The 25,522-nt window shown below is 39.3% G+C and overlaps 1 protein-coding gene across 2 annotated transcripts in view; it reads left to right on the top strand.

Annotated features, from left to right (window-relative positions):
* The window catches only part of Nf1 (neurofibromin 1), a 230,850-nt gene that overhangs the window by 108,881 nt on the left and 96,447 nt on the right, over positions 1–25,522 (top strand). The window contains exons 30-36 of one of the 2 annotated variants that reach the window (XM_032911686.1): positions 2,850–2,985; positions 7,231–7,293; positions 12,633–12,791; positions 13,723–13,820; positions 15,357–15,503; positions 17,299–17,445; positions 22,444–22,554. In XM_032911686.1, the coding sequence (XP_032767577.1) occupies positions 2,850–2,985; positions 7,231–7,293; positions 12,633–12,791; positions 13,723–13,820; positions 15,357–15,503; positions 17,299–17,445; positions 22,444–22,554 (861 nt within the window). The remainder of the gene's footprint in view (positions 1–2,849; positions 2,986–7,230; positions 7,294–12,632; positions 12,792–13,722; positions 13,821–15,356; positions 15,504–17,298; positions 17,446–22,443; positions 22,555–25,522) is intronic. The other variant, XM_032911687.1, reaches the window with a different exon arrangement.

Below are 25,522 nucleotides of genomic sequence, written 5' to 3'. Positions count from 1 at the left end.
CACATATGCTGTAGACATTTCCGCCAGTGAGCTGCATCCCTTAGCTGGCAGTAACTTATCAGAGGATTGAGGTCCCAAGGCAAACCACCATTCCCAAACTTGAGTAGAAACATCTGAATACAGATTGGCAGTACTTACCTACCACAGGAAACAGCTGCTGGAGCCAGTAACTAGTATGGCTACTTAGACCATAATTAACGAGTTGCTACAGGTGAAGTGCAGACTTGCTTAAAAGTTAGAATTCCTGTGGCCCAATATGAAGGGGCTACCCCACCGTTATAGTGTTTTACCTTCAAAAGGCTTTCTGAGTTTTCAGGAGGAAGGTGAGAGAAACATACCTTTGTGCTTTGGGCAGGAGAAAAACTGAATCATTTGAAATCTGTTCCTTGGATTCTGTTATTCCTGAGCAACATGTGTTTGAAGAGAAAACCCGCTCTTTCCTAGCCTCATTTGACCTGGAGGATGGACCCTTAGCTACCCCTAATCCTCTACCACACCCATAGCCTTTCTGTCTCACATATTGAGAGAGTTCTGGACAAAAGCGAAATCCTTCTGAAATATTCAGGACCTTGAAGTTCAGAGACTTTGGCCCAGCATACAACAATGGGTATAGAATCAGTGCATAGAGCAGTGCCTGCCACTTCCCCGCATCACATCTGCTGGGCTCCAGTGTATTCACAGTGAATTACAGCTTAGCACAGAACTCTGGTTTAGAAGTCAGGAAAACCTGAGAACAAGGACACAGAGAAACAGACACCCACAGCTCCAGCAAACATTGAACGTAGCTAACTCCCCAGCAGATAAAAGTCTTACACTAAAGGTCTGTTCACCTCAGTTCCTTGTTTCTCTGTATGTGGTGCCTACCTTTCAACAGAAAAACTGCAAAGCGTGCCAAGAGAGGACAGGTTTTGGTCTGAAGAGACAAAGCAGGCATCAGAACTGGAGTTGGATGTGGTAGAAATTTTGGAATTATTATATTGAATATTTAAAATACCTGGTTATTATGCTGAGAGCCCCAATGAGAGATAGGGACAACATGAAGGGACTGCTGACTAATAAAATCAGGGAACAGGGATGCTAACAAGGAATGCAAAAACAAGAAATGTTAGAGAAGCCATCTAGCAGGAAAGAATGGATGGTCGGACTAAAGAGGAGATGCAGCAGAGGAGGGGTCGGTGAGCCAAAAGGTGCATTGACAGAAAGGAAGCAAGACCACACCCCCCAAAATGGTGGAGGCAGTAAAAGAGGAATGTAGAAACTTACAGCATTAAATATACATCAGAAGGGGAGAGAGATACTCTAAACTTACAGGTTAAGAAATTCGAGGGAGAGGAGGGTAGGAGACAGCTCAGTCAGTACGAGTTTCCTGGACAGGCATGAGCCCCATTGAAAAGCCTGCTGGGTAGGCCTGTTGGTTGCTTCCTCCCTTTAGAAGTTTGATGTGCCTTCTAGGGCAGTGAAAGCCAGTCCTTAAGTCGTCAGTTCTGGATGGAACAGTTCCCCTGCGTTAGTTTTTACTCAGGTGAGGATTCCCTAAGTGAGTACACTGTGTTTGCATCATTTCCACTCTCCCTCCAACTCTTCCCATGCTCCCCCAGCTACCTACACTCAAATTTAGAAAATCTTCTAGAATTGTTTAGCTGTGTGTGCATGTGTGTACATGTTTATATGCTCATAACCTACTGCATCCAATTTACGGTGCCTTATTTACATGTGTTTAGGGCTGAACACTTAGGATTGGTGTCTCCTTTTTGAAATAAAATAACAATACCAGAAAAAAAAAATCTGGTTCTCCTTCCCTCAGTAGTTATTGGTTGCCTGTAGTTCTTCATCTAGGGGGGAGGCCTTGTTAAAATCTTTCATTCACATAGGTGCACCTACTAGTGTGATCTTTGCAGGTTCCAAGCAGGTGGCCTGAGAGTTTGTGGGAACATCTCTGTTTTGTTGACAAGACACTGTTATGCAGTAGTTGACCAGGCCCTCTGGTTTTTTACAGTCAGTCCCCCTTTTCTTCGATGTTTCTTGAGCCTTAGATATAAGGTTATGTTATACATGTTGCATTTGGGACTAGACAACCCATGGTCACTGACTTAGTCTCTGTATTTTGACCACTTGTGATTCTCTCTAATAATCTTAAAAACTATGATGCTGGTCTGTACCCACTAGATCAGCTCAGGTTGAGCATCCAGAAGTCAAAAAGATTCCAAAAGCTGAAGCTTTTTTAACATGGTGTTGGCACTCACTAGTGCTGGTATTACAGGCCTGAGATCAGTCCGAATGGTGGAAAGAGAGTCCACACACACACACACACACACACACACACACACACACACACTCTCTCACTCCCCCCCCCAACAAACAATCTAGAAGACCACACAAAGCACTAGTATTTCTATACCCACAAAAAACTCTCAAATATGTAATATCCTGGCTGATTTTTATCTTAAATTCTGGTTTCCTCCAAATTGTTTTTGTCATAGTTACTGTTGTTTTGTATGCGTTTGACTGGGTCCTGTAGTCAATGCTGGCCTCAAACTTGCTACCAAACTAAGAATGACCTTCAACTTTTGGTCCTCCTGCCTCCTGTGGGCACCTTCTGAGTATTGGAATTTCAATTTTGTGTTTGTTAGTTTGTTTTAGAGACCTGGCTGTCCTCAAGCTCATGCAGTCACTTGTCTCCTTGTGAATACTGAAATTAGTGTGAGCCATGCACCTGGTGTTATAACTGCTCATCCCCCCCACCCCCATCATAGCAAATTTTTTGTGTTTCAGTGAGGATCGAAAGTCTTATGGGGGTGATTTTGTTTCAACGGTCATGTATGTTTGGTTTTCCCTTTCCTTTGTGACAGGTTAGAGCCCTCTGAGAGCCTTGAGGAGAACCAGAGGAACCTCCTTCAGATGACAGAGAAGTTCTTCCATGCCATCATCAGTTCTTCCTCAGAGTTCCCATCGCAGCTTCGAAGTGTCTGCCATTGTTTGTACCAGGTATGCTGAAAGTTCCAGATTACCACTCTGAGTCCAAAGGCGCCTGAGAGGAGTGCTATGTACAGAGTCATTGAACACGGACTGTAATGTGGGATAGAGAGGGGTCTAAGTAGTAAGAGCACTGGCTGCTCTCGCAGAGAACCCAGGTTTGGTGGCTCACAGCCATCTCTAACTCCAGGCACAGGGGAGCCAATGCTGTCTTCTGACTTCCTCAGGCACCAGGCATGCATGCGGCACTCATACAACCAGGAGAACACTTACACACAAGATAAAAGAAACCTCAAAATAGATGTTACCATTAGGTTGGCTTCACATTTTCTTCAGAGACATTTAAAGAACTTTAAGGAAAATACAACTAATCTTCTTTGTGTTGAAAACAACTAATAATTTACTGAATGTACTGAAATGAGATACACTGTGCATCTTAGCTTATCTTTTGCCTAAATTACTTACAGGAACTTTCTCACTGGAAGCAAGTTCGTTGCTTTTTTACAGTATGAATGGTTTGATCTATAACTTTGGTTTCTCTTTAGGAGATTTTTGGTTTGTGTCCTGTTCTCGCAGGTCATGCTAACTGTCCTGTGTATCTCATGTGGAGTGCTGCTTGTAAGATAGAGTCCACACCATCCAGGAGCTGACTGACTTTCTAACCCTGTCACAGCAGATAGTGCTCCTGAATTCAGATGTCCACAGTGATTTCCTCCGTGTTGAAAGAATAAGGCCTTTGTTCTTCTGTAACTTCTGTTTTTTAATTGGGTATGCAGTTTTAGGAATAATTTATTCCAAGGGATTGCCTATAAATCTGTATTAACTTTTCAAATAGAGGGGAAAACCAACATAGATCCTGGGGTTTGGAATAAGGGTGCAAATAGGGAAAGGACTTACACATTTATCAAAACCCATGCATTCCTCTGATTTTGTAGCGTCATCCTTTTATTTTTGGCTTGCAGCTTTAGTTGCCTAGAGACATTAGCATCATCAGTGAAATCACCATTTAAAAAGCTGTGAGTAGAGGGGCTGGGGATTTAGCTCAGCGGTAGAGCGCTTACCTAGGAAGCAAAGGCCCTGGGTTGGTCCCCAGCTCCGGAAAAAAAAAAAAAAAAAAAAAAAGCTGTGAGGCTGCTATGTGAATTTTTCTCCATTGCTATTTTAAAAGATATACTTCTGTATCTATAAAAAGAAAACTTTGCGTACATAGAAATGTAATAAAATATACTTAGTATTCACTTTCTGGATGTGCTAGGACTTTACTGCCTTTTCAGAAAGCTCTAGGAAGCTTAGGAAGCTCCACATCGGTTATTCACCTGGTCGAACGTGCAGCTAGAGGGTGGTTAATTAGAACTGTGAGATGAAGCTTCATGCATTGCCTGTTTGCTTTCTCCTAACTTTACCCTTAGGTTTCTCTTTACATTCAATTCAGTTGTTTTTCTGTTATAAACTGAGGTGGAAAATAAACAGCACACATTCAAAGTCTGAAATCACCTTCTTGGTTTTTTAGAAAGAAAATGGCTTTCCAAAATGACAGTGACCTTATCACAGTTGGGTAAAAGTGAATGGGGAATTCAGGGTCTGCCTACTAGACTTTAATAGAAACTCTTCATGTGGCTGTCCCCATAATGAGAAATGTATCCGTTTATATCATCAGCAAACTTGGGCACCAGTTTGAAAGTACTATTCTAGTAATGTAAAAAGAATTGGACACTTAATAAGTATGTGGGAAATATTTCATGATGGAATTTATCATTTCTACTCATTTAAGTAAGCAGGATTCTCGCCAGCCTTCCTATTTAGGTGTGGAGGGAACCATGAAGGCAAGGAAGTGCTGACTGGTGGCTCACTGCCACTGGTTGCTGTGCTGTGCTGTGCTGTGCTGTGCTGTGCTGGACTGTGCTGGACTGTGCTGCCCTGCCCTGCCCTGCCCTGCCCTGCCCTGCCCTGCCTGCCCTGCCCTGCCTGCCCTGCCCTGCCCTGCCCTGCCCTGCCCTGCCCTGCCCTGCCCTGCCTAGAGCACACCTCACAACAGCCTGCATTACTGTCACACTGGAATTACCACATTAAAGCTTCCCAGAAACTCCATACAAATGTTTAGGCTAGGCATTATTTTGTAGTGGATAAAGTTACTGCAGACTACCATGGACCAAAGTTTTCGTTTAAGTAAGATTTTGTTTTTTAATAAGCAAATTTTACAGTGATCAAAGACAAAGACCCAATCAATACATTTTTCATTGAGTCTCTGGTCTCTGTCCTTAACTCAGTCTTCCCTCTGTCAGCCTCTGTTTTTATTCTTTTCTCTCTTTCTTTCTTTTTCTTTTTCTTTTTTTTCCCCCTTCTTTGGGCTTTTGCTTGCCCTTGTAACTTTGGCAGAGATATAATGGTTCCCTTGTACTTTTCTGCTCTGCTGGGAAGGATGGGAACCCATTTTCCTTTTCTTAGTAAACAGCTCCTTTGAGGATCTACTGGGGAAACTTTGGAAGCTAAGTGAGTATATTGCTAGCTGATTTTTACTTGAGTTCAGGTTTGGGTCTTCAAGCTTTTTTGTATCTTGTAATCAGCTATATGTGTTTGCCTTCTTTATTTAGAAAAGATGATTAAAATGCTATGTAAGAATAATATATAATACAATAATTGTTATAATATGTTATAAATGTATGACATTTATAATTAAGCTATTTTTCTCATATACTATTTCTTTTCCTTCTGATAAATTCGGAACAAAGAGAAAATGATTTCTAGAGTGGATATTCAGTTCTGGTGAGAAAAATGGGAAATAACTACTGTGATTTTAAGTAAACATTGTCTTTCCCAGTAAAGTTTCTTCTTCAAATGAGTTTATACATGTGTGTTAAAGCTACATATCCACAATTGAAAAAAAACCTGAATATTTACATGGTTATATTTTTGTAAACTGCATTAAAGCCTGAAGTAAAGCAAGCTGAAATGAGCTTTTACCTCTGCATCCTAGGCCCAAGATAGTGCTGGCGTCTAGGTGTCCAAGAGCTACTAGATGGATGCATGATGGATGGATAAAGGATGGATGGATGGTTGGAAGATGGATGGTGGATGGATGGTTGATGGATGGTTGATAGATGGATAGTGGATGGATGGGTGCATGTAGGATCCATGATTGATGGATGGTGGATTGAAAACTGAGGGGTTTTGATGCCTTAGAAATCTGGATCAAAAAATTTGTGTTATGGTTAAATTGATGTTTTGAGAAAGTGTCTTTTGTTGCCCAGGTTGGTCTTGAACTCTTGATTCTCTTACTTTCCCCTCCCAAAGGCCAGGATTACAGGTGTTTACCACCATAACTGGCTCTTATTTTAAGATTTTAAAATATTAAAAAAAATAGTTGGTATAAGTCAATCAGAAGTTTTAATTTTGAAGAAATCTTTATTCTAGAGATGGAGCTCTGTGGTGAGACTGACATGTCTGTGTGGGTTCACATGGGTGGTTTTGGGTTTTGCGTGTTGAAGGGCAGTCTGATAAATTGTCATCTATAATGAGTGACATTTTTAATCAGGTTTAAATTTGAGTCTACAATATTGTCTTCAATTTCTTAACTTTGATATTAATCAACTTTTTCCTGGTTGATGCTAACATTCTTTTTCCAGATACCGTGGTTTTTAATAAACTGAGTAGTACCGTTTCAGGGATCAGTCCATGTGCGTTGGAAGATGTGAGACTAGAACAACACTCCTTTTAAAAGATGAATTTTAGATTCAGAGTCTCTAAAATTGTTTTCTGCATATCTAGCCATTTAAATTTTTATTTAATAACATCTTAATTAACTGCTAGGTATTGGAAAAATAACTCTTAAGTCAATTGAAGGATACACAGAGAAGTATTTTACATATCAGAAAAAGTTATGTAGACACAATGCTTTCAGTGTGTGGTCTACTTCATAATATTTTATGTAAAATTTATCAAAAGCTAGGAATTGACTCAAGTATAAATATTCCTGAGATTTGCTTGAGGACAGCTTTTTCCATGACTTATAGCCAGAAATAGTAGACATGATTGGGTCTCAACATTTCCTGCTGTTTATTTTATCCTTGGCTTAAAAGTGTAATAAAAATTAAAATCCAGGATTAAACTTCATCCCTCAAAATTCAGTTGATTTCTACTTTTCTGTTGGTTCCATTTGTGTTACATTTTACCATGTAATTTTATGTACAAGCCAACATTGTTTTTGTTGCTGTATGTAGTCGGTGCTGTGACTTGTTTGTGCTCATCTCTGTTCTGTAGGCAACTTGCCACTCCCTACTGAATAAAGCTACAGTAAAAGAAAAAAAGGAAAACAAAAAATCAGTAAGTCTGGAGAACTTTTTACTAGCTGTTTCCTTTGAAGCAAACCCCAAGTCTTTGCTATTGTTAAGAACATCTTCACCTCAGCTATTTGACCTTCACTGTGAAATCATTCTACTAATTCTGGCACAAAATAGCTCTCATTTCAATTAACCCTGGAATTAAGTTACATTGAAACATTCTCTGTGTTCCTTTGGTTTGATTTACCCCAAAGGCATGTTTTGTGCATTTATTACATTGAATACCCTTGATCTAATTTTATTGTTACTTTTTAAATTATAAATGAATGCGAACGAAACTTAATTTCAAGGCCTTAGGGGATGCTGACTGTCTTCATTCTTGCTTCTTGTTTGCAGGTCATATGAGTGGTTTCTTTTTCTAGAAACAAAAGCACTTCTTAATAAATACATTGTGGGCAGAAATGTGACACCCCCCCCCAAAACATAGGCATTAAATTCAGGGTGTACATTCTAGAGCTACCAAAACCAAGGCTCATTTCATACCTCTAATCTCAGAGTTGCTAAATTTTAATTTTTACTCCTTATATTTTTATCTTGATAGTCTCAGCCACCCTAATTTAGACAATTGTGCTTAGATCATAGAAATTTTTTTTTTTTTAATTTTTTTTTCTGGGGCTGGGGATTGAACCCAGGACCTTGCGCTTCCTAGGCAAGCGCTCTACCACTGAGCCAAATCCCCAACCCCCAGATCATAGAAATGTTAATGTATTTTATCTTAGAGAAAATACACATTACATTTCTCTAGTGAAAAGACAACTCAGTGAGGTCACATTGACACAGGAGCCTCGTGCAAACATGACTTGAATATATTGCCTGCTTCTGACCTTGCCTTCTTGTAAAAGGAAGAAAGTTATGATTGCCATAATTATTTTCTTCCTACAACTATCATTTGTTCACAGTATAACTTACATTCATTTTTTAAAATAACATCATCTGTGGATGGGACTCACCATTATCCAGTTTAGTCCTGTCTTTGTTCACTTAATCCAAATGATTATAGAGAATGGTGTAAAAAAAAAATTCACAAGTTGTAGGGAGTTTTATTAAAAAGGAATAATTTGAGATCATATTTGTCAGGTTTTATATTTCATTTTCTACTTTAGCTTTACATATAATAAAGCTTTACATTTATAATTGTATTTAAAATTTAGAACTAAATTAAACTTTAGAGACTCATACCTTTATTATGGCCATTCAGAATTTTCTTTTTGAGTATAGTACATGAAATTGATCATCTCTGAACAAATGGATTGGATTGGATGGCTCTCCTGCTTAAAACATTTTCCTCTAATGCTTCAGCCTTCTAATTCCCAGCATTGTGGGTTTAACATTATACATCATCACTGTGGAAATTAATTTGCTGTTTCTAACATTCTTGTTTACTGTTACACTAATGTCATTGTGTAGCATAACATAATTAAAGTTAGGCTTTCTGTGTTTCTCTAGAGCATGTATTATAGCTTTTCTAACACTGTTTATTATGGTTTTATATAAAACTATTCCTTGGAATTTTTTAGTGTATTTTCATATATGTATAAAATTTTGGAATATATTTCTCAGCACAGGTGACAGTCCTTAAGAAACTAAGGGGTCTAACTGGCAGTACTTCAGAATAGATTCTATAGTATGAAGACATGCTAATCATTATAAATTTAGAATGTCATTTTAAGTGGTTTAACGAAATCTAATATTTTTCTCCTTTGAGAGCAAGCTGACTTCCTTTGTAATAAGCGAAACATAGAAAGTTTGGGTTTTGGGTGTTTAGTTATGTCAACATATGACAGCTGATTCAGTTTATTATATTCAATAATACAATATACTTAGATTGCTGGGGAAGTTGCCTGCCTAACTCAAGACTTTCAGGATTTCACCATGTATAGCTAGTGATCCTCTGCTGATATATAATTTATTATCTGATTATTATAGTTCAACTTTACCTAAGGAAGTGTGTGTGTGTGTGTGTGTGTGTGTGTGTGTGTGTGTGTGTGTGTGTGTGTGTGCGTGCGTTGGGGGGTGGTGTTAGCTGATCATTGACCTTACATGAAGAATATTATTTAGGTCAAAATTAGATTTTTATAGAGTTGGAAATAAAAAACAACGTGTCAGGCATGGTGGTCCATGTCTTTAATTCCAGCACTCATAAGGCAGAGGCAGGTGGATCTCTGACTTGGAGACAGCCTGGTCTACAAAGCAAGTTTCCAGTCAGGCAGGGCCACACAGAGAAATTTTGTCTCAAAAAGCCAAAAATAAAACAAAACAAAGCAAACAAAAACTTAACTATGTGGTGTTAGATAAAATTCCAACTTGATTTTAAATAATGGTGAAAGAAAGAATAGTCTTTCTATAAATTAACTCATGAAACTTTTTATACGGCATTTCTATTAGTTTTAAGTGTTGTTTGGTTTTAGTTCCAAAAATATAGATATCACTGCCAAAAAGATACATATTTACAATAACGAAACTTTTTCTGAAACATGAAGTTTTGATACTATTTTTTAGAGATCTGGAAAGGGTTAAAAGTTAAAGTACGTTCTTATTAATTTTATAATAACCCTTCTTAGAAGATAATTCAGACTTTCTTAAGTTTCCCAAGATGAGTATTTTCAAATATAAACCAAGAGACGTGTAAGTTGTGCTTTAGAAGATCTCTTTCCTAGAGACAACCACCAAGTAGCGACCTGTTTTGTTTTTGTGTTTTTGAAACAGGTCTTAAGTGCTGAAGGCACCCAGAAGACCTTCATAGCAGGCAGGCCTGAGCTCATGGCAGTGCTCATGCCTTGGTCTCCCCCTTGCAAGGGTTATATGTGAGAACTACCACACCTAACCTCTGAAACAACCACTTCCAAACATACATTTTAAAGACTATCTATGTGTAGCCATTATTAATACTTGTAAAGACACTTTCATAGAAGTTCAATAAACCGGCTCACTCTTTAAGGACAAACTATGATGTTGGTTGGGCCTATTAAAACTATTTCAGGATTTTAATGGGTTAAACTGAAAATGTTATTTTAAAAACAACCTGCTTAGAAGTGTTGGAGAGATGGTTTGTTGATTAAGAGCACTGACTGCTCTTCCAGAGATCTTGGGTTCAATTCCCAGCAACCACATGGTGGCTCATAACCATCTGTAATGGGATCTGATGCCCTCTTCCGGTGTGTCTGAACACCAGAGCTACAGTGCACTCATAAAACAAATCAACAACAACAACAACAAACCCCAGCCTGCTTAAAATTAAATCTAAGTATTTGGTGGACTAGGAGCATGACTTCCCAGAAGGCAGTTTTAGTCTTCTTCCGTCTTCATGATTTGCTCCCCAAACACTTCATTGTCTTGTTAGCTTATTGATATTCTTGTCTCTTTTAATTAAAATTTGGAAATTCTAAAAGAACTCAGTGTCAGCGTTTGTCTTTGCACATTCTGAAATTATATGATGATTCTGATTTTTGCTTTCTTTTTATCAGATTTGGGATTCTAGTATCTCAAAAGTTTAAAAACTATCCAAGAAAAGTAAACTTGAATTTTCTTCTTAATTCTGTATGTAAAACTTTATTTCAGGTTTTAAAAAAAAAAAGACAGCTATATTTAGCCAATTTTCCTGATATCCTAAGGTTCTTCCTGTGTGCTCTAGGCACCCAAAAGAACTGTAACCTGGAGAAGCTCCCTGAGCATCACAGTGTACATAAAAGGGAAAATAGAGCTCACCAGCCTCTCTGCTGCTAGTTCCTACAATGACTACACCAAAGAATCATTTTCTGAAATCTTTTCTAATTATTTTTATCAGAAGTGATAGAAAATTATTTTGAGATTTTAGGTCGTGGGTAAGGACACATTTATGATTCAGACCCTAGGGCTGAAAAGATGGCACAGTGGTTAGAGCACTGGCTGCTCGTCCAGAGGGCCAGGTTCAGTTCCCAGCACCCACATGGCAGCTCACAGCCATCTGTAATAGAAGTTCCAAGAAATCTGACACACTCTTCTGGCCCCTGAGGGTATCAAGCTTGTAAGTGGCATTACAAGACTTACATGCAGGCAAAACACACAAAACAATGACATAATAATTTAAATAAAGAAATACAGATTTCACAAAGCACAAAGTAGGCCAGGATAAAGTGAAGTAGTCTACAGTTAATCTGGAGTCGAATCTGTAAATAAAAGAGAAGTGTTGACACTCGGTAAAGGAAAGGGAAGTGAGAGGCACTTCTGCATATAAACTGTTTTCTCATTATCACCCCCAAGGGCCTTTGGGATGCAGGTTGTCCTTGTGTTCCCGTTATTGTGAGTGCTAGGACTCCACCATCACAGTTAGACACACCAAACTAAAACAGCTTTTGACTATTGCATGTGTTCTTTTTTAAAAAGTAATGTGTATATGATACATACAAAAATTAAATTCTAGAATAGTTCCATTTCCATGTGTTAGCTTAAAATGGGAAGTATTAGGTAGAGGTAGAGGGACAACCAGTTCTGTGACGTTGTCTCCAGTCTGCTGTGCCTGTTTTGCCAGTTCTGACATTATTCCCTGCCTGGTCCTTTGCATTCTGTGCAGAACACTTTTGTTATAGAGAGGATAGGTCCATTTACATTGGCTTCCTGTTACTTTTCAGGGAGGGCAGCTATTTCCTGGGTCCTGAAAAGTTTTTTGTTTGTTTGTTTTTTAATTTATTACTTATTTGGCAGAAGAATAAATTGAGGTACATGGAGTGTGGGGGTTCTGTCTTCTGGTGGGATCCTTTTTTCTTTTAGGTTCCCGAGAGTTCCTGTTTCTCCTGTGGTTTAAATAATAGGTAGGTCCTTATGTTAGGAAGCATGCTCATGGAGAAAAGTGGCTGACAAGAACATGGCTTGTAAGTAAGTTTTTCACTCAGCAGAAAGCTAAGCAGAGATGTATATGGTAAGTTGCACTGAAATGTCAATTTTAGCGGGTGTGCCAAGTGTTAGCTCTCCCTGTTAGGAATAGAGTGTAGGAGGTGTGCTGTTAGAGGCTCAGTTCTCAGGACCTTATGGAAGTCAACTGTACTTTATGTCTGTTGATCTTAGAGAAATATCTTAACCTCTGTGCAATTAAGTCTACTTTTGTTGCCCATAATGATTATGAAGTAAAATCTTTTTTCAGGTTTCTTCTATGAGGAGATTTTTCTTCTCTTTTAATTGTGTCTTAAAAAAAAAAAAAGAATCACACGATCACAGTTAAGGGTAACTGGTGTTACCAGCTAAGACTGATAATTGAAATTTTGTGCAGACTCTGACCTTGAAAGCGTTGTTCCCACCTCTTTATTTCAGTACAAACCGTCTGCTCAACTCTCAACTCCTCCTTCCCAGGTGGTTAGCCAGCGCTTCCCTCAGAACAGCATCGGTGCCGTCGGAAGTGCCATGTTCCTGAGGTTCATCAACCCTGCCATTGTCTCACCGTATGAAGCAGGGATTTTAGATAAAAAGCCACCACCTAGAATTGAAAGGGGCTTGAAGTTAATGTCAAAGGTGAATTATTTTGATACTTCTTGCAATTTTTAATATCCCTTCCAGATAATTTTTCAGTGTTCAATATTCAAAGTACTTTGATTTCATTTTGCTTTTGAGAGTCCTGTGGTTTTCAGTTATGTGCCTTTTGTATTGCAAAGGAATTCTTTAAAATAATATTTAAATTTTTATATACATTTATATACATTTACACACACGCACGCACGCACGCACGCACACACACACACACACACACACACACACACACAGTGGGCCCTATGAGGGGAAGGTATATTAGCAAATAAATATCTGTCTTTCAGTGAGGGTTTTCTGTGTAACTGCTCTGGGAAGATTGAGTTGGAAATAAAGATACAGATTGTAGGGTTTCTTTAGTCGTCGTCGTCGTCGTCATCATCATTAACAACAACATTTGAGACTGCAAACATGAGCCATGTGTAAAAGTGCTGATTATGCAAGCATGAGGACTGTAGCTCAGATCCCCTAGCACCCAGGTAAATGTCAGAGGGTGCATGGCATTTAACCTATAATCCCAGCACGCTGGAGGCAAAGACAGCATCCCTGGAGCAAGCTCCTGTCACATGAGAGATGCTATAATATAGAAGATGGACAATGTTGGAGGGAAATAGTGTCAAACTCTGGCCTGCATATGCTTACACACATGTACCAATCACCCATGCAAATGTGTGCATATATACACATATCACACACATACTCATGCATTAGATACTTTAAAATATGTATATATAATAATATTTCTAATTGAAAAGAATTAAAACAATATTTAGAATAATTTTATAATAAGGAGTAATTGAGTTGAATCGCTAGTAGAATTATCAATGGAAAATTTATTTTAATGACTATATTAATTTATAGGTTTCATATAGCAAGTAATCTGACTACTCATATGCTCATAATCTGTTTGATTGTTTAGGTCCTTCAGAGCATTGCCAATCACGTACTGTTCACAAAGGAAGAGCACATGAGGCCTTTTAATGATTTTGTGAAAAGCAACTTCGACTTGGCACGGAGGTAAGCAGCCTGGGTCTTCGCTGGCTGCCGTGTCTCCATTTTACTGCAGTCTATGCATGGGCTACAGTCAATTTCTGGGGGGGGAGGGTCCCCCTATCCTTTCTAGATTAAGAACACATTTTTGTTTTATTTCATTTTAAGAGACATTGTGAAAAATCTCTATACTCTTATTAATTTCAAGGTAGTTTTTTTATTTGGAAACTATAAAGAACTGTTGGCATTTTCTAACTTTGGCAGTGCTGTGGAATGGGTTCAAGAAGATGCCTTGTATTAGAAACTAAAACTAAGTGATACAGATAATACATTAGAATGATTTTATGTTAATAACACGTTTGTTTCTTCCGTTTAGAAGTGTGTCTGAATTTAAAACAATGCTCTATATACCAGGAAGTACAAAGATATAAGATTTTAAGTGTGAATAAAGAGATTAATTGTAGTGGCTTTAAGACTGAATTTTCATAACCCATTCTTCACTTTAATTCTCTGAATTGTTGGTTTATTTGTAACCTTGGGACAGTGCTGTCTTTGTCAGGGTTTCCTTTTTAAAAAGCAGGTGAGATGGTTCCTGAGAAAGTGCTTTGGGAAGGTGCTCGTCTCCAGAAGTCACTGGCCAGCAGTAGAAACTGAGGGGACTGGAATCACCTTAAGACATCCCAAGACCAAATACTCAGCACAAAGAAGATTTATTTCTCACAGAGGGACAGAGGGCATGAAATAAGAGACATAAGACAGGAGATAGAGGATGAGGGAGAAGAGATATTTGCCCAGGGACAGGGGTTAGAGACCTGGGATGATGACAAAGGACTGCCTCTGGACAGAGAGGGGGCAGACATAGCCCACAGGGAAATGGCGGTTTATAAAGGTAAAGGGAGACACCCAGGTGTTTGAATTTAGTGACCAAAGCAGGGCGTTTGATGAGAGTAGTCAGCCTCAAGAGGAGGAAGTGGCCAAAGATGGGAATAGACCTTAGTGGCTACTTTAGGAATGTAATCTAACAGTGTTTAGCAAAGCAGAGAGAATGGGGGAGAAAGAAGAGCAAGGCCTGCTGAGCCATGTTTGTCAGGCACCCAGCTGATGTCACTGATGTCACACAGCCTTCTACAGCTGCCCTTCCAGTTTGTTGTCATTACAGCGCTTCCTGGCCTTTGGTGTCTTCAGGTAAAAAATAACTTCTGTGACTCCTCATGGATGGTTAAGACAACCAGAGTTCCAATCCTGGCTCTGACAGGCAGGAAGTGTAACTTTAAGAGAGGTTACCTAGGCCTCCACTTCTTTTAGCTATAAGACACTAGCCTATTCTGCAGATCTCATCCATCCACATTTATTGTTATCCCATTTCAGAAGTCTGCTCTGATGCTGAAGTGGAAACGAAGTATCAGACAGTTTTCTCCTTGTGCTTCTTGTTTACACGGAGGGCATAAGCCCTCCACATTTGCAATCACAGATACTGTATTACTGACTCTATATAAATTTAATGCATATATAAGCGTAAGTATACCTGGTGTTTACAATTCTAATGGCTTTGCATTTTTGCAGGTTTTTCCTAGATATAGCATCAGATTGTCCCACAAGTGACGCAGTAAACCATAGTCTTTCCTTCATCAGTGATGGCAATGTGCTCGCTTTACATCGGCTGCTTTGGAACAATCAGGAGAAAATTGGCCAGTATCTTTCCAGCAACAGGTATGTTTTCCCAGTCTTGGGGAAATTAAACACTTAGTTTAAGTTGAATTAATAAAATTGTTGATCTTTTTGCAGTATGAATTATGGCATATGGAAAAAATCAACTCCTGTTATATAGTTGGTCGGACCAGCCATTGCACTTGTGATCCTATTGAGTGTACGCAAATGAAGCTGCATATAGAAAGTACCACCAGACATGGAGCCATGCTGTTTAATGCCAGTGTGTGTAAAGCAGAGGCAGGGGGATCTCTGCGAGTTTGAGGCCAGCCTGGTCAACATAGGGAGTTCCAGGCCTGCCAGGGCTACATGGTGAGACCTTGTCTCAGAGGGAAGGCAAACTAGAGAGAATGAGAATGGATCCAGTATCTGAAATTATTTGGAAATTATTTTGCTAGCTTTTTTGTCAAAGCCTCTAGTGACATATTTGCTGTCCTTTCTCAGAGTTATTTCCTTTTAAGTTTATATAAAATTATAAAGGGCTCCAGTTGCTGTGTCTGAGGAATTCCCTTGTGTGCCAATAAAATATGGTTTTCTCGTTTGTGAGAAAGAGAGGAGACCATACCAACTGTGGCTAAACAGCTAAGAGATGGGAGTTTAAAAGTAAACTTCTTAGTCTTTTATGAACTGTTAGTATTGAAGTAGGCATGGACATGGCTGACGTGCCACTAAAACAGGAGAAGGAAAGCACTTTCTTTTATCTCTGTTAACGCCCAAGTAACCTGGAGCTTTGCTTCGGGTTTTTTTGTTTGTTTGTTTGTTTGTTTGTTTTTGTTTTTGTTTTTTGAGAAAAGGTTTTTCTGTGTAGCCTTGGCTGCCTTGAAACTTATTCTGTAGACCAACCAGGCTGGCCTCGAACTTGCAGAGATCTACCTGCTGCTGCCTCCTAAGTGCTGGGATTAAAAAGTATGCACCACCACCACCTGGCTAATAACCTTGAACTCTTAAAGATGAACATTTTCTTCTTTTTGTCATGATTTGAATACATACGCAGTTTGTTGAGATTTTTAAATGTGCTACTTTCAAAATGATGCATATTTCAAACATGAAAATATAGACAGTGATTTGACAGTTTCATGTCTGCCAACTAGCTTGGACATCCTATAATTTTGATAATTTGTTGAGAGGGAGGGAAAGGGAAGAGAGGAGTGTGGGAAAACACACACTGACTTAAGTATTCAGACATAGAAGCCTATCGGGCCATTCTTATTCAAACCACCATACTGCTCTTCCAGTTTGGTTCCCAGCACCCATGTCAAGTAGCTCACAACTGCCTCATAATTCTAGCTCCAGAGGGTCTGATACCGACTTCTGGCCTCATACAACACACACACACAAAATAAATCTTTAAAAACATGGTTATATATTATCAGCATTTGGGAGGCTGAGGTAGGAAGATCATGAGTTTAAGGTTAACCTGGGATAATTCTAGTAAGACTATGTCTTAAAAAAAAAAAAGTACATAAAAGATCATGAGTTACCCATGGTTACATAGGCCGTGTCCTAAACACTGTCTTTACAAGGTAGTCTTTTTACTATAAGAAAAAGTAGATGAGAGTGTTACAGGTATCAATTTTATAAAAAAAATTTTTTTTCAACTTAAAACAATAAATTTTACAGGTGGGAAATATTCCTGTGTCTAGGATTGGAGATCTTTCAATGCTGCAATCTTTAAAAACAGGCAGGAACAAGTAGTTAGAACAAACAAAAAAAGCAAGCAGTGATGGTCTGAAGGAAGGTCAGACTCCACAGTTACTGTGAAGTGCTATTTCCTCTAAGCATTTCCTGTTGTTGCCAGGGATCATAAAGCTGTTGGAAGACGACCTTTCGATAAGATGGCCACACTTCTTGCATATCTGGGTCCTCCGGAGCACAAGCCTGTGGCAGATACACACTGGTCCAGCCTTAACCTTACCAGTTCAAAGTTTGAGGAATTTATGACCAGGTAAAGCACAACTTTGAAAGGATGAATATGTTCTGGAAGGTGCAAAACAAAATTTATCACCAAACCACTTATTAAGTGTGCTTATGCTGTATTAACATGACGTGTTTTGTTTTGCTTTGATACATTGATTTTCTTACAGAAAGAATGATGTCTTACAAAAAGTTTATCTAGCTCTTTCGACATGTTTGGTGTGTGTGTGTGTGTGTGTGTGTGTGTGTGTGTGTGTGTGTGTGCGTGCGTGCGTGCCCTTGCCCACAGCTAGAATGAGAAGTCAGAGAACAATTTATAGGAGTCAGTTCTTGCCTCCCACCATGTGGATCCTGGGGACCAAGCCCAGGTCGTCAGTTCAGTGGCAAGTACTTTTAGTTGCTGAACCATCTTGCAAGGTCTCCTTGGCATTGTCTTCATTTAATATTTTAAAGAACATATAGATAGCATTATTTTCATATTATAGATATAGAAAATATGTTAAACAGACATAACTTATTGACCTGAATTCACACCTGACTTAATGGTTCTTTTACATTTAAATCCTAAGTTCTTATTCCCATACTAATATCTTTAAATCCTTCCAAAAGTTCACGGTTTTAAATTTTTTTAGATTAAGGCCCAGAAAAATATAGTACATTCAAATACTGCTACATTCTCTGAACATTTATTTTGCCCTCATTTAGAGGACTCTAATCTATCAACTAAAAGGTTCTCACTATTAGACACACACTTGATGTTTGCTAAACACTTTTTTTTTTTTTTTTTGGTTCGTTTTTTCAGAGCTGGGGACCGAACCCAGGGCCTTGCGCTTCCTAGGCAAGCGCTCTACCACTGAGCTAAATCCCCAACCCCACGTATTTTTTTATATATTTCACGAATGGTACATTGTGGCTGTGGGTTGGTTGTCTTATTCATAGGACGTGCCAATGACAGAAGGAAAACATTCTTATCTGACATTCAGAAGTTTTAATTTATGGGCTGGAGAGATGGCTCAGTGGTTAAGAGCACTGACTGCTCTTCCAGAGGTCCTGAGTTCAAATCCCAGCAACCACATGGTGGCTCACACCCATCTGTAATGAGATCCAATGCTCTCTTCTGGTGTGTCTGAAGATAGCTACAGTGTGCTCATATATAATAAATAAATCTAGGGGTTGGGGATTTAGCTCAGTGGTAGAGCGCTTGCCTCAAGGCCCTGGGTTGGTCCCCAGCTCCGGAAAAAAAAAACAAAAAAAAAAAAAAAAAAAAAATAAAATAAATAAATCTAAAAAAAGAGTAGTTAATTTATAAAAGTTAACTTAGTTAGTAAGACCCTGCTTTGGGGAGAAAGGGGGAGAGGGCAAGGAAAGATAGAATGAGAAGATCCAATTCAGTATATGTCTAATAAATATTACAGAAGCCACATTAGTGAACTTGGGAAGAGATAGAGATATTGGTAGAGTTAATGGATATGAACTTTCCATTTATATACCATCATTTATAAATCACGCAAAACTTCAGATAAACACACTGAGTTTTAGTACAATATATAAAAATTAAGCTATGTTTCAGAAATTTTATTTCAGTACATATGAGAATTGTGAGAAAGTATTCAAAATGTTGGATGGACTTAATCTCTGAGTAATCATCGTGAAAAAGGTTTTTGTGAAGGTGTATATGTACATATTAAAGGAAGGCCTTTCTTGTGGGGTAAGGGATGGGGATGGGTCAGGAGGCAGCCCTGGCAGGTCTTCTTTCTTGTTAGTTCTCCTTGAGGCAGCAGAGGGGGAAGAGTGTCAACAGAGGGTAAGACTTTTGACTTAGGAGATATTTAGGGTTCCTATACAATAATAAAACGTTTATCTAAGTCTAAGTTACTTGGCTACTGTATCTGACCTCCCCTTCTGTGTTCCTCAGTGGCCAGAAACTGCTGCAGTCTCTGGCACTTAGACCCTCATCCTAAAACAGCAGGAGATTAAGTAATGGATGAATTGCTAGAGCCTTTTCCCTTCAGTCCAGATGCCTCTTGCTTGTCAGGCTAGGGGGACGTTTGGAGCAATAAACTTCTATTGAACCAGGAGAAGAGAATCATTCTCACAGAAGGAAAAACTTTTAATAAGCAAATATGCATAAACTCACATAAATTTATATACAGATTCATACATGCACATTTATACATTTCCAGTCAAACCAGTTTGGCCTAGCTTACATACATTCTCATAATTACATACTTAAACACACACACACAAACACACACACACACACACACACACACACACACGTCCATATGTACATATATGCATTTGAAGCAAAAGACCCAAGTACCAGTACAGAGAGGATGAAAAATGAGCTCCAATCTTTACTAAATGAATTAAACCCAAGTTTGTAAGAAGAAAGCTTTGTTCCTTTAATAAGACTAAGCCTGCCTTGTTATTAAGAAAGGACCTGTTCTGCCTCATGGTAAGGAAAAGTTGGCCCACTCCTTCTGCTGCATTCTCCTCCTGCTCTTACTCTCAATGCCTTTTCTCCCAATGCTATACCTTTACTTGTAAGTTCTTTTTGGGTTCAATTCTATCTAAAAAGTTCTTTTGTGTCCTGACTAAAAAATTATCCTCAATTCTGTTTTAAAAAGTTCTGTGGAGATCAGCTAAAAAGCAATCTGTCTAAAAAGTTCTCCTCAGCTCAGTTCTGTCCCTTCTCTTTGTCCTCAGCACTTACACATCTTTTTTAATACATGGTTACATGGTTAAAAAGTTCATCACAGGGGTTGGGATTTAGCTCAGTGGTAGGCGCTTGCCCTAGCAGGCATAAGGCCCTGGGTTAGGTCCCCAGCTCGAAAAAAAAAAAGAAAAAAAAAAAAAAAAGTTCATCCAAGTTTACACATAAATTCAGATCATCAACTAAAATAGAAGTTTCAACAGAGAATACTTACATGCATATCCATTAGGAGTCATTATCTGGCTACATACTCATCACCTGTCATGGCTCCGTGAGAGAGTTGAAAACCATAACTAAGTTATTAGTGAGGTTTTGTACAGATAAACCCAGTCAACATTTTAATCTTCTGTCCTAGTACCTGTAATAAATCATAGTTCCTTTTTATGCCTTTAGTTAATGGTTTTTACATCTTCTTAGAAAGTGTTCTGAGTAGTAGAATGTCTGCTTACTATCTAGAGTCAATTAACTGGTGACACATGGGAGACTGGCAAAGTTCTCATTGCAGTTTTGACTATCAGAAAGGACCTAATAGTAGTCCCACTATAAAAGAGCTTAATAAATACTGATAGAATTTTAGGAATTCTTTTTCCCCATCTTTATTAAATTGGGTATTTCTTATTTACATTTCAAGTGTTATTCCCTTTCTCAGTTTCCAGGCCAACATCCCCCTAATTCTCCCCCTCCCCTTTTTATGTGGGCGTTCCCCTCCCATCCCCCCACCCCCGTTACCACCCTCCCCCCAACAATCCCTTTAACTGGGGGTCCAGCCTTGGCAGGACCAAGGGCTTCCCCTTCCACTGGTGCTCTTACTAGGCTATTCATTACTACCTATGCAGTTGGAGCCAGGGTCAGTCCATGTATAGTCTTTGGGTAGTGGCTTAGTCCCTGGAAGCTCTGGTTGGTTGGCATTGTTGTTCATATGAGGTCTCAAGCCCCTTCAGCTCTTTCAGTCCTTTCTCTGATTCCTTCACCGGGGGTCCCATTCTCAGTTCAGTGGTTTGTTGCTGGCATTCGCCTATGTATTTGCCATATTCTGGCTGTGTCAGGAGACATATACATCTGGTTCCTGTCAGCCTGCACCTCTTTGCTTCATCCATCTTATCTAGTTTGGTGGCTGAATATGTATGGGCCACATGTGGGGCAGGTTCTGAATGGGCATTCCTTCAGTCTCTGTTCTAAACTTTGCCTCCCTATCCCTTCCTAAGGGTATTCTTGTTCCCCTTTTAAAAAGGGAGTGAAGAATCCGCATTTTGGTCATCCTTCTTGAGTTTCATGTTTCTCTGCATCTTGGGTAATTCGAGCTCTTGGACTAATATCCACTTATCAATGAGTGCATACCATGTGTGTTTTTCTGTGATTGGGTTACCTCACTCAGGATGATATTTTCCAGTTCCATCCATTTCCTATGGGCATACACCCAAAAGATGCTCCAACATACAACAAAGACACATGCTCCACTATGTTCATAGCAACCTTATTTATTTATTTATTTTTTTTTGGTTCTTTTTTTTTTTTCCGGAGCTGGGGACCGAACCCAGGGCCTTTCGCTTCCTAGGCAAGCGCTCTACCACTGAGTTAAATCCCCAACCCCGCAACCTTATTTATAATAGCCAGAAGCCGGAAAGAACCCAGATGTCCTTCAACAGAGGAATGGATACAGAAAATGTGGTACATCTACACAATGGAATATTACTCAGCTATCAAAAACAATGACTTCATGAAATTCGTAGGAACTCTCATAGGATCATCATAAAGACCTGTCACCTATTTGTCTATACAGCATCACTACAGGACAGCACACCTTCATAGATCTGCAGAGGTCTGCTTCAAAGGATAGGCTAATGCCTACTGATTGTCATATCTGTTTAATAACAACAGGAAAAGCATATTAATAGCAGAAATCAAATCTGTCATGGATTATTGTAATCTGAGGCAGATCATCCCAGAAAGATCACCTGATAGTTATTAGCTTATCCTATGATGGCTCCCGACACTTTTTCATCTCCTAAAATCCATAAACAAGAGAAGATTGAGGTGTTGAACTTGCAAGGAAAAACAAACTAAAAAACTTTTTATCTGAAAAAAAAAATAGCATGGGTAAAAGGTAGTAACCGTGCAGCTCCTCTCCCTGTCCAGTGGCATTGTTAAGTAATCCCAAAAGAGTTATCCTGACTCAGGAATGCACCCTGACATTTGCCCTCCAGAAAACCGGTTGCTTTCTCGGTATTTTGTTTATGGTTGATTAATCATATTTTTCTTCAGCTATTCAACAGTCTGTGTAGAGCCTCTAAGTGACATTGCTCTTTGTTTTAGGCATCAGGTTCATGAGAAGGAAGAGTTCAAGGCCTTGAAAACATTAAGCATCTTCTACCAAGCTGGCACATCCAAAGCTGGGAATCCTATTTTCTATTATGTTGCACGGAGGTAAGAAATATGTTTTAGTTTCTGTTAATAGGGTTCTTCAAATGATAGCAGTTGAAGAAAGGTGATAGGAATTTTTTTTTTCCTTTTTAAATTAATAGCCCTTAAATCCATGCCTTCCTAGATAGGTATTTGTTTGAGAGTACTCACTTCTTATTGTTGTCTTTGCTACATCCGATGTTAAGATAGTACCACAAGGAGTTACTGTCATAGTCAAAAGTCTTGGGTATATTCTGATTTTATAATATTTGCAACACAAACATCAGGACACCCCCCCCACACACACACACACACTTAAGAAGAAAGGAAATTTAGTGTATTGTATCAGAGCACTTTTATCAGAGCAATTTAAGAAGGAATTCCTGGAACTATAGGAAATGGCTGTAAAGATGGATGGGGTGGTCTGGGAAACAGACTGTGATGTCCTCAGCCATTCTGTGAGCTTCTCCTTCTCCACGGTGATGTGCTCGCCTTGCTTTTCCTGCCGCGTGAAGACTAACACGTGGGTCTTGGTCAGGCTCTTCTTCCATGAGAATGGCACTCCCACAGCGATGCCGCACAGCGGCCAGTGCTGTGGAGGTGTCAGGGCAGTCCAGCAGCTCTGGGGCTTACTCTTCCCAAACCTAACAGAAATGGAGGAATTAGAGTTATTGACTTATAGTTGGGAATAGCAAAAACCTGGGAGTAGTTGAGAAATCATACAAAATGGGAGAAGGTGGGGGTTGGGGTTGGGGAATTAGCTCAGTGGTAGAGCACTTGCCTAGGAAGGGCAAGGCCCTGGGTTCGGCCCCCAGCCCCAAAAAAAAAAAAAAAAAAAAAAAAGGAAAAAAAAAATGGGAGAAGGAAGAAGGATGGAAAATGTGAAATTTGTTTAATTAAATATTCAGCTATCCAGAGAGCACTGGGGAATAGAAAAGGAACAGAAAAATACATTTGCCTGTCGTTTTTAACAACTTTAAGGAATACCTTCTAGTTCTAAGCAAATGTGTTGGTACATTTCTAAATACAGCATTTAAGAGGCCAAGGCAGGAGGATTGTGTTGAATTAGAAGGCCACCCTGGGCTACAGGCTGAGACACTATTCAAAAGACCTCCCCTAAGAAATGGAAGGAAATGGGGCTGGGGATTTAGCTCAGTGGTAGAGCGCTTACCTAGGCGCAAAGCCCTGGGTTCGGTCCCCAGCTCAAAAAAAAAGAACCAAAAAAAAAAAAAAAAGAAATGGAAGGAAAAAAATCCACCCGCTTTATCTCTCTTCTTGTCTTGGTTGCTCTTTGTAATATAATTTTAATTTTCCTTTGCATTTAAGCCATGTTGGTGTTTCAACTTTAACCTTTAGTAATACCAGGGTATTTTGGCTTTCCTTGCTGTATCTAAGTTGTGAGGACTGGTGAGGAGGCTGGTAGATGTGTGCCTAACTCCCAGCCCCCTCTGAATTCCTTGTAGTTTAAAGGTAGTAAAGTGTTGTTGTACATGTGAAAATTGGATTTTATTTTCCCTTCTTCATGATAAGGAACTGTAAGTTTGTGTTCTTTCTCTGTGGTGGCCTAGCAAAGGAAAAACAGATTGGCCTGGCTTTTCAGAGGGTTTCATCAGTGAGGTTTCCACAGCTCCAAATTATACCTGCACTGCATAGGTTTGCTGCTTGTTAGGTGTTCTAGCCCTTCAGTTTTGAGAAGGAAGAACGAAGAACATATGCTTGTTAAACTGCTGTGTCTCTTCTTGTGCGATTTTTTACAACAAATTCACTTTTGTGTTTTCCTTTTCTTTTTCTGGATATGATATTGCCAAATCAAATTTTCAGTATTTAAGAGTTTTAGGTTTTTGCTTTATGTTTTGAAATGTGGCCTTACCAAATAGTCTGTCTGGCCTATAACTCACAATCTCTCTGCCTAACTTCTCGGGCACTGGGTCTTTGGGGGCTTTTGTTTTTGTTTTTTAAATGTATATGAGCATATTTGTCTATCTGGGAATCCTGCTGCCTTCAGAAGCCAGAGTGGACATCAGATCTCCTGGAGCTGAAATTACAGGCAGTTGTGAGCTACCTTGTGGGTGTTTGGAATTGAACCTGGATCCTTTGAACACATAGCTAGTTCTCTTAACTGTAGAGCCGTCTCTTCAGCTCCTAAGTGCTGGTCTTAAAGTCATGTGTCACCATGCCTTGTGCCTTTCATTTCCGAGAGCTAGTAGAGCTCCTGGCCCTCACTTTGACTGGGTATGATGCTTAGCTCCAGGACAAAGGGGCATAGCGGGAAATACAGAGAGAGAGGCCCTGTTTCTCATTGGGCCTTATCTGTGACAAGCGGTTCTGGAGTCTGGCTTCTTTGCTTTGTACAGACATTTGAATGTCCTATTGCCCTCATCTTTACACAATATCTTTTTTTTTCCCTGTCATTTTTTTTTGACCCAATTGATATAATTGCCCACTTAAACATACAAAGCCCGGTGCCATCCATCCCTTGAGAACATTAATAATAACCTGTAAATACACAGAGCAGAATCTTAACATCACCTGCTTCTCACCCTCTCTCCGTCCTGTCTCCCTTCTTTCTGTGCTAGTCTCCTCCTCTTCTTTGTCCCTGTCATCTTAAGTATCTTCCTTTCCTTCCTACTGTCCTCTTTGGAAGTCACCTTCGAGATCTGATGGATCAACTGAGGTATTTTAGTGTAGGCTTTGGTTATTACCAAGTCTTTCTTATTTTATCAAGAAAGTGGGCCTAAAGAAAAGTGTGAGTCGAGTAGCGCTATACCAAGAGGAAACAGAACTGAACCAGAATTCAACAGAACAGTTGCTCTGTTTCTTGGCTTTATGTTCAACTTCATTACATGGTTTTATGATTTCTGTGTCATTTCAGCTTTAGCTCAGCCTGTGACCTTTTCATTACCTCAGTATTGCTACCTGAAGTTCTTGATATGTGGTTCATCTGAAAAGTACCTTTGTTAGGAAGACTTTCTGTGCTAGGTGATGACCAGTC

Source organism: Rattus rattus, chromosome 9 (genome assembly GCF_011064425.1).
Source record: "Rattus rattus isolate New Zealand chromosome 9, Rrattus_CSIRO_v1, whole genome shotgun sequence".
Taxonomy (NCBI): domain Eukaryota; kingdom Metazoa; phylum Chordata; class Mammalia; order Rodentia; family Muridae; genus Rattus; species Rattus rattus.
This window is presented reverse-complemented; position numbering and strand designations above follow the sequence as displayed.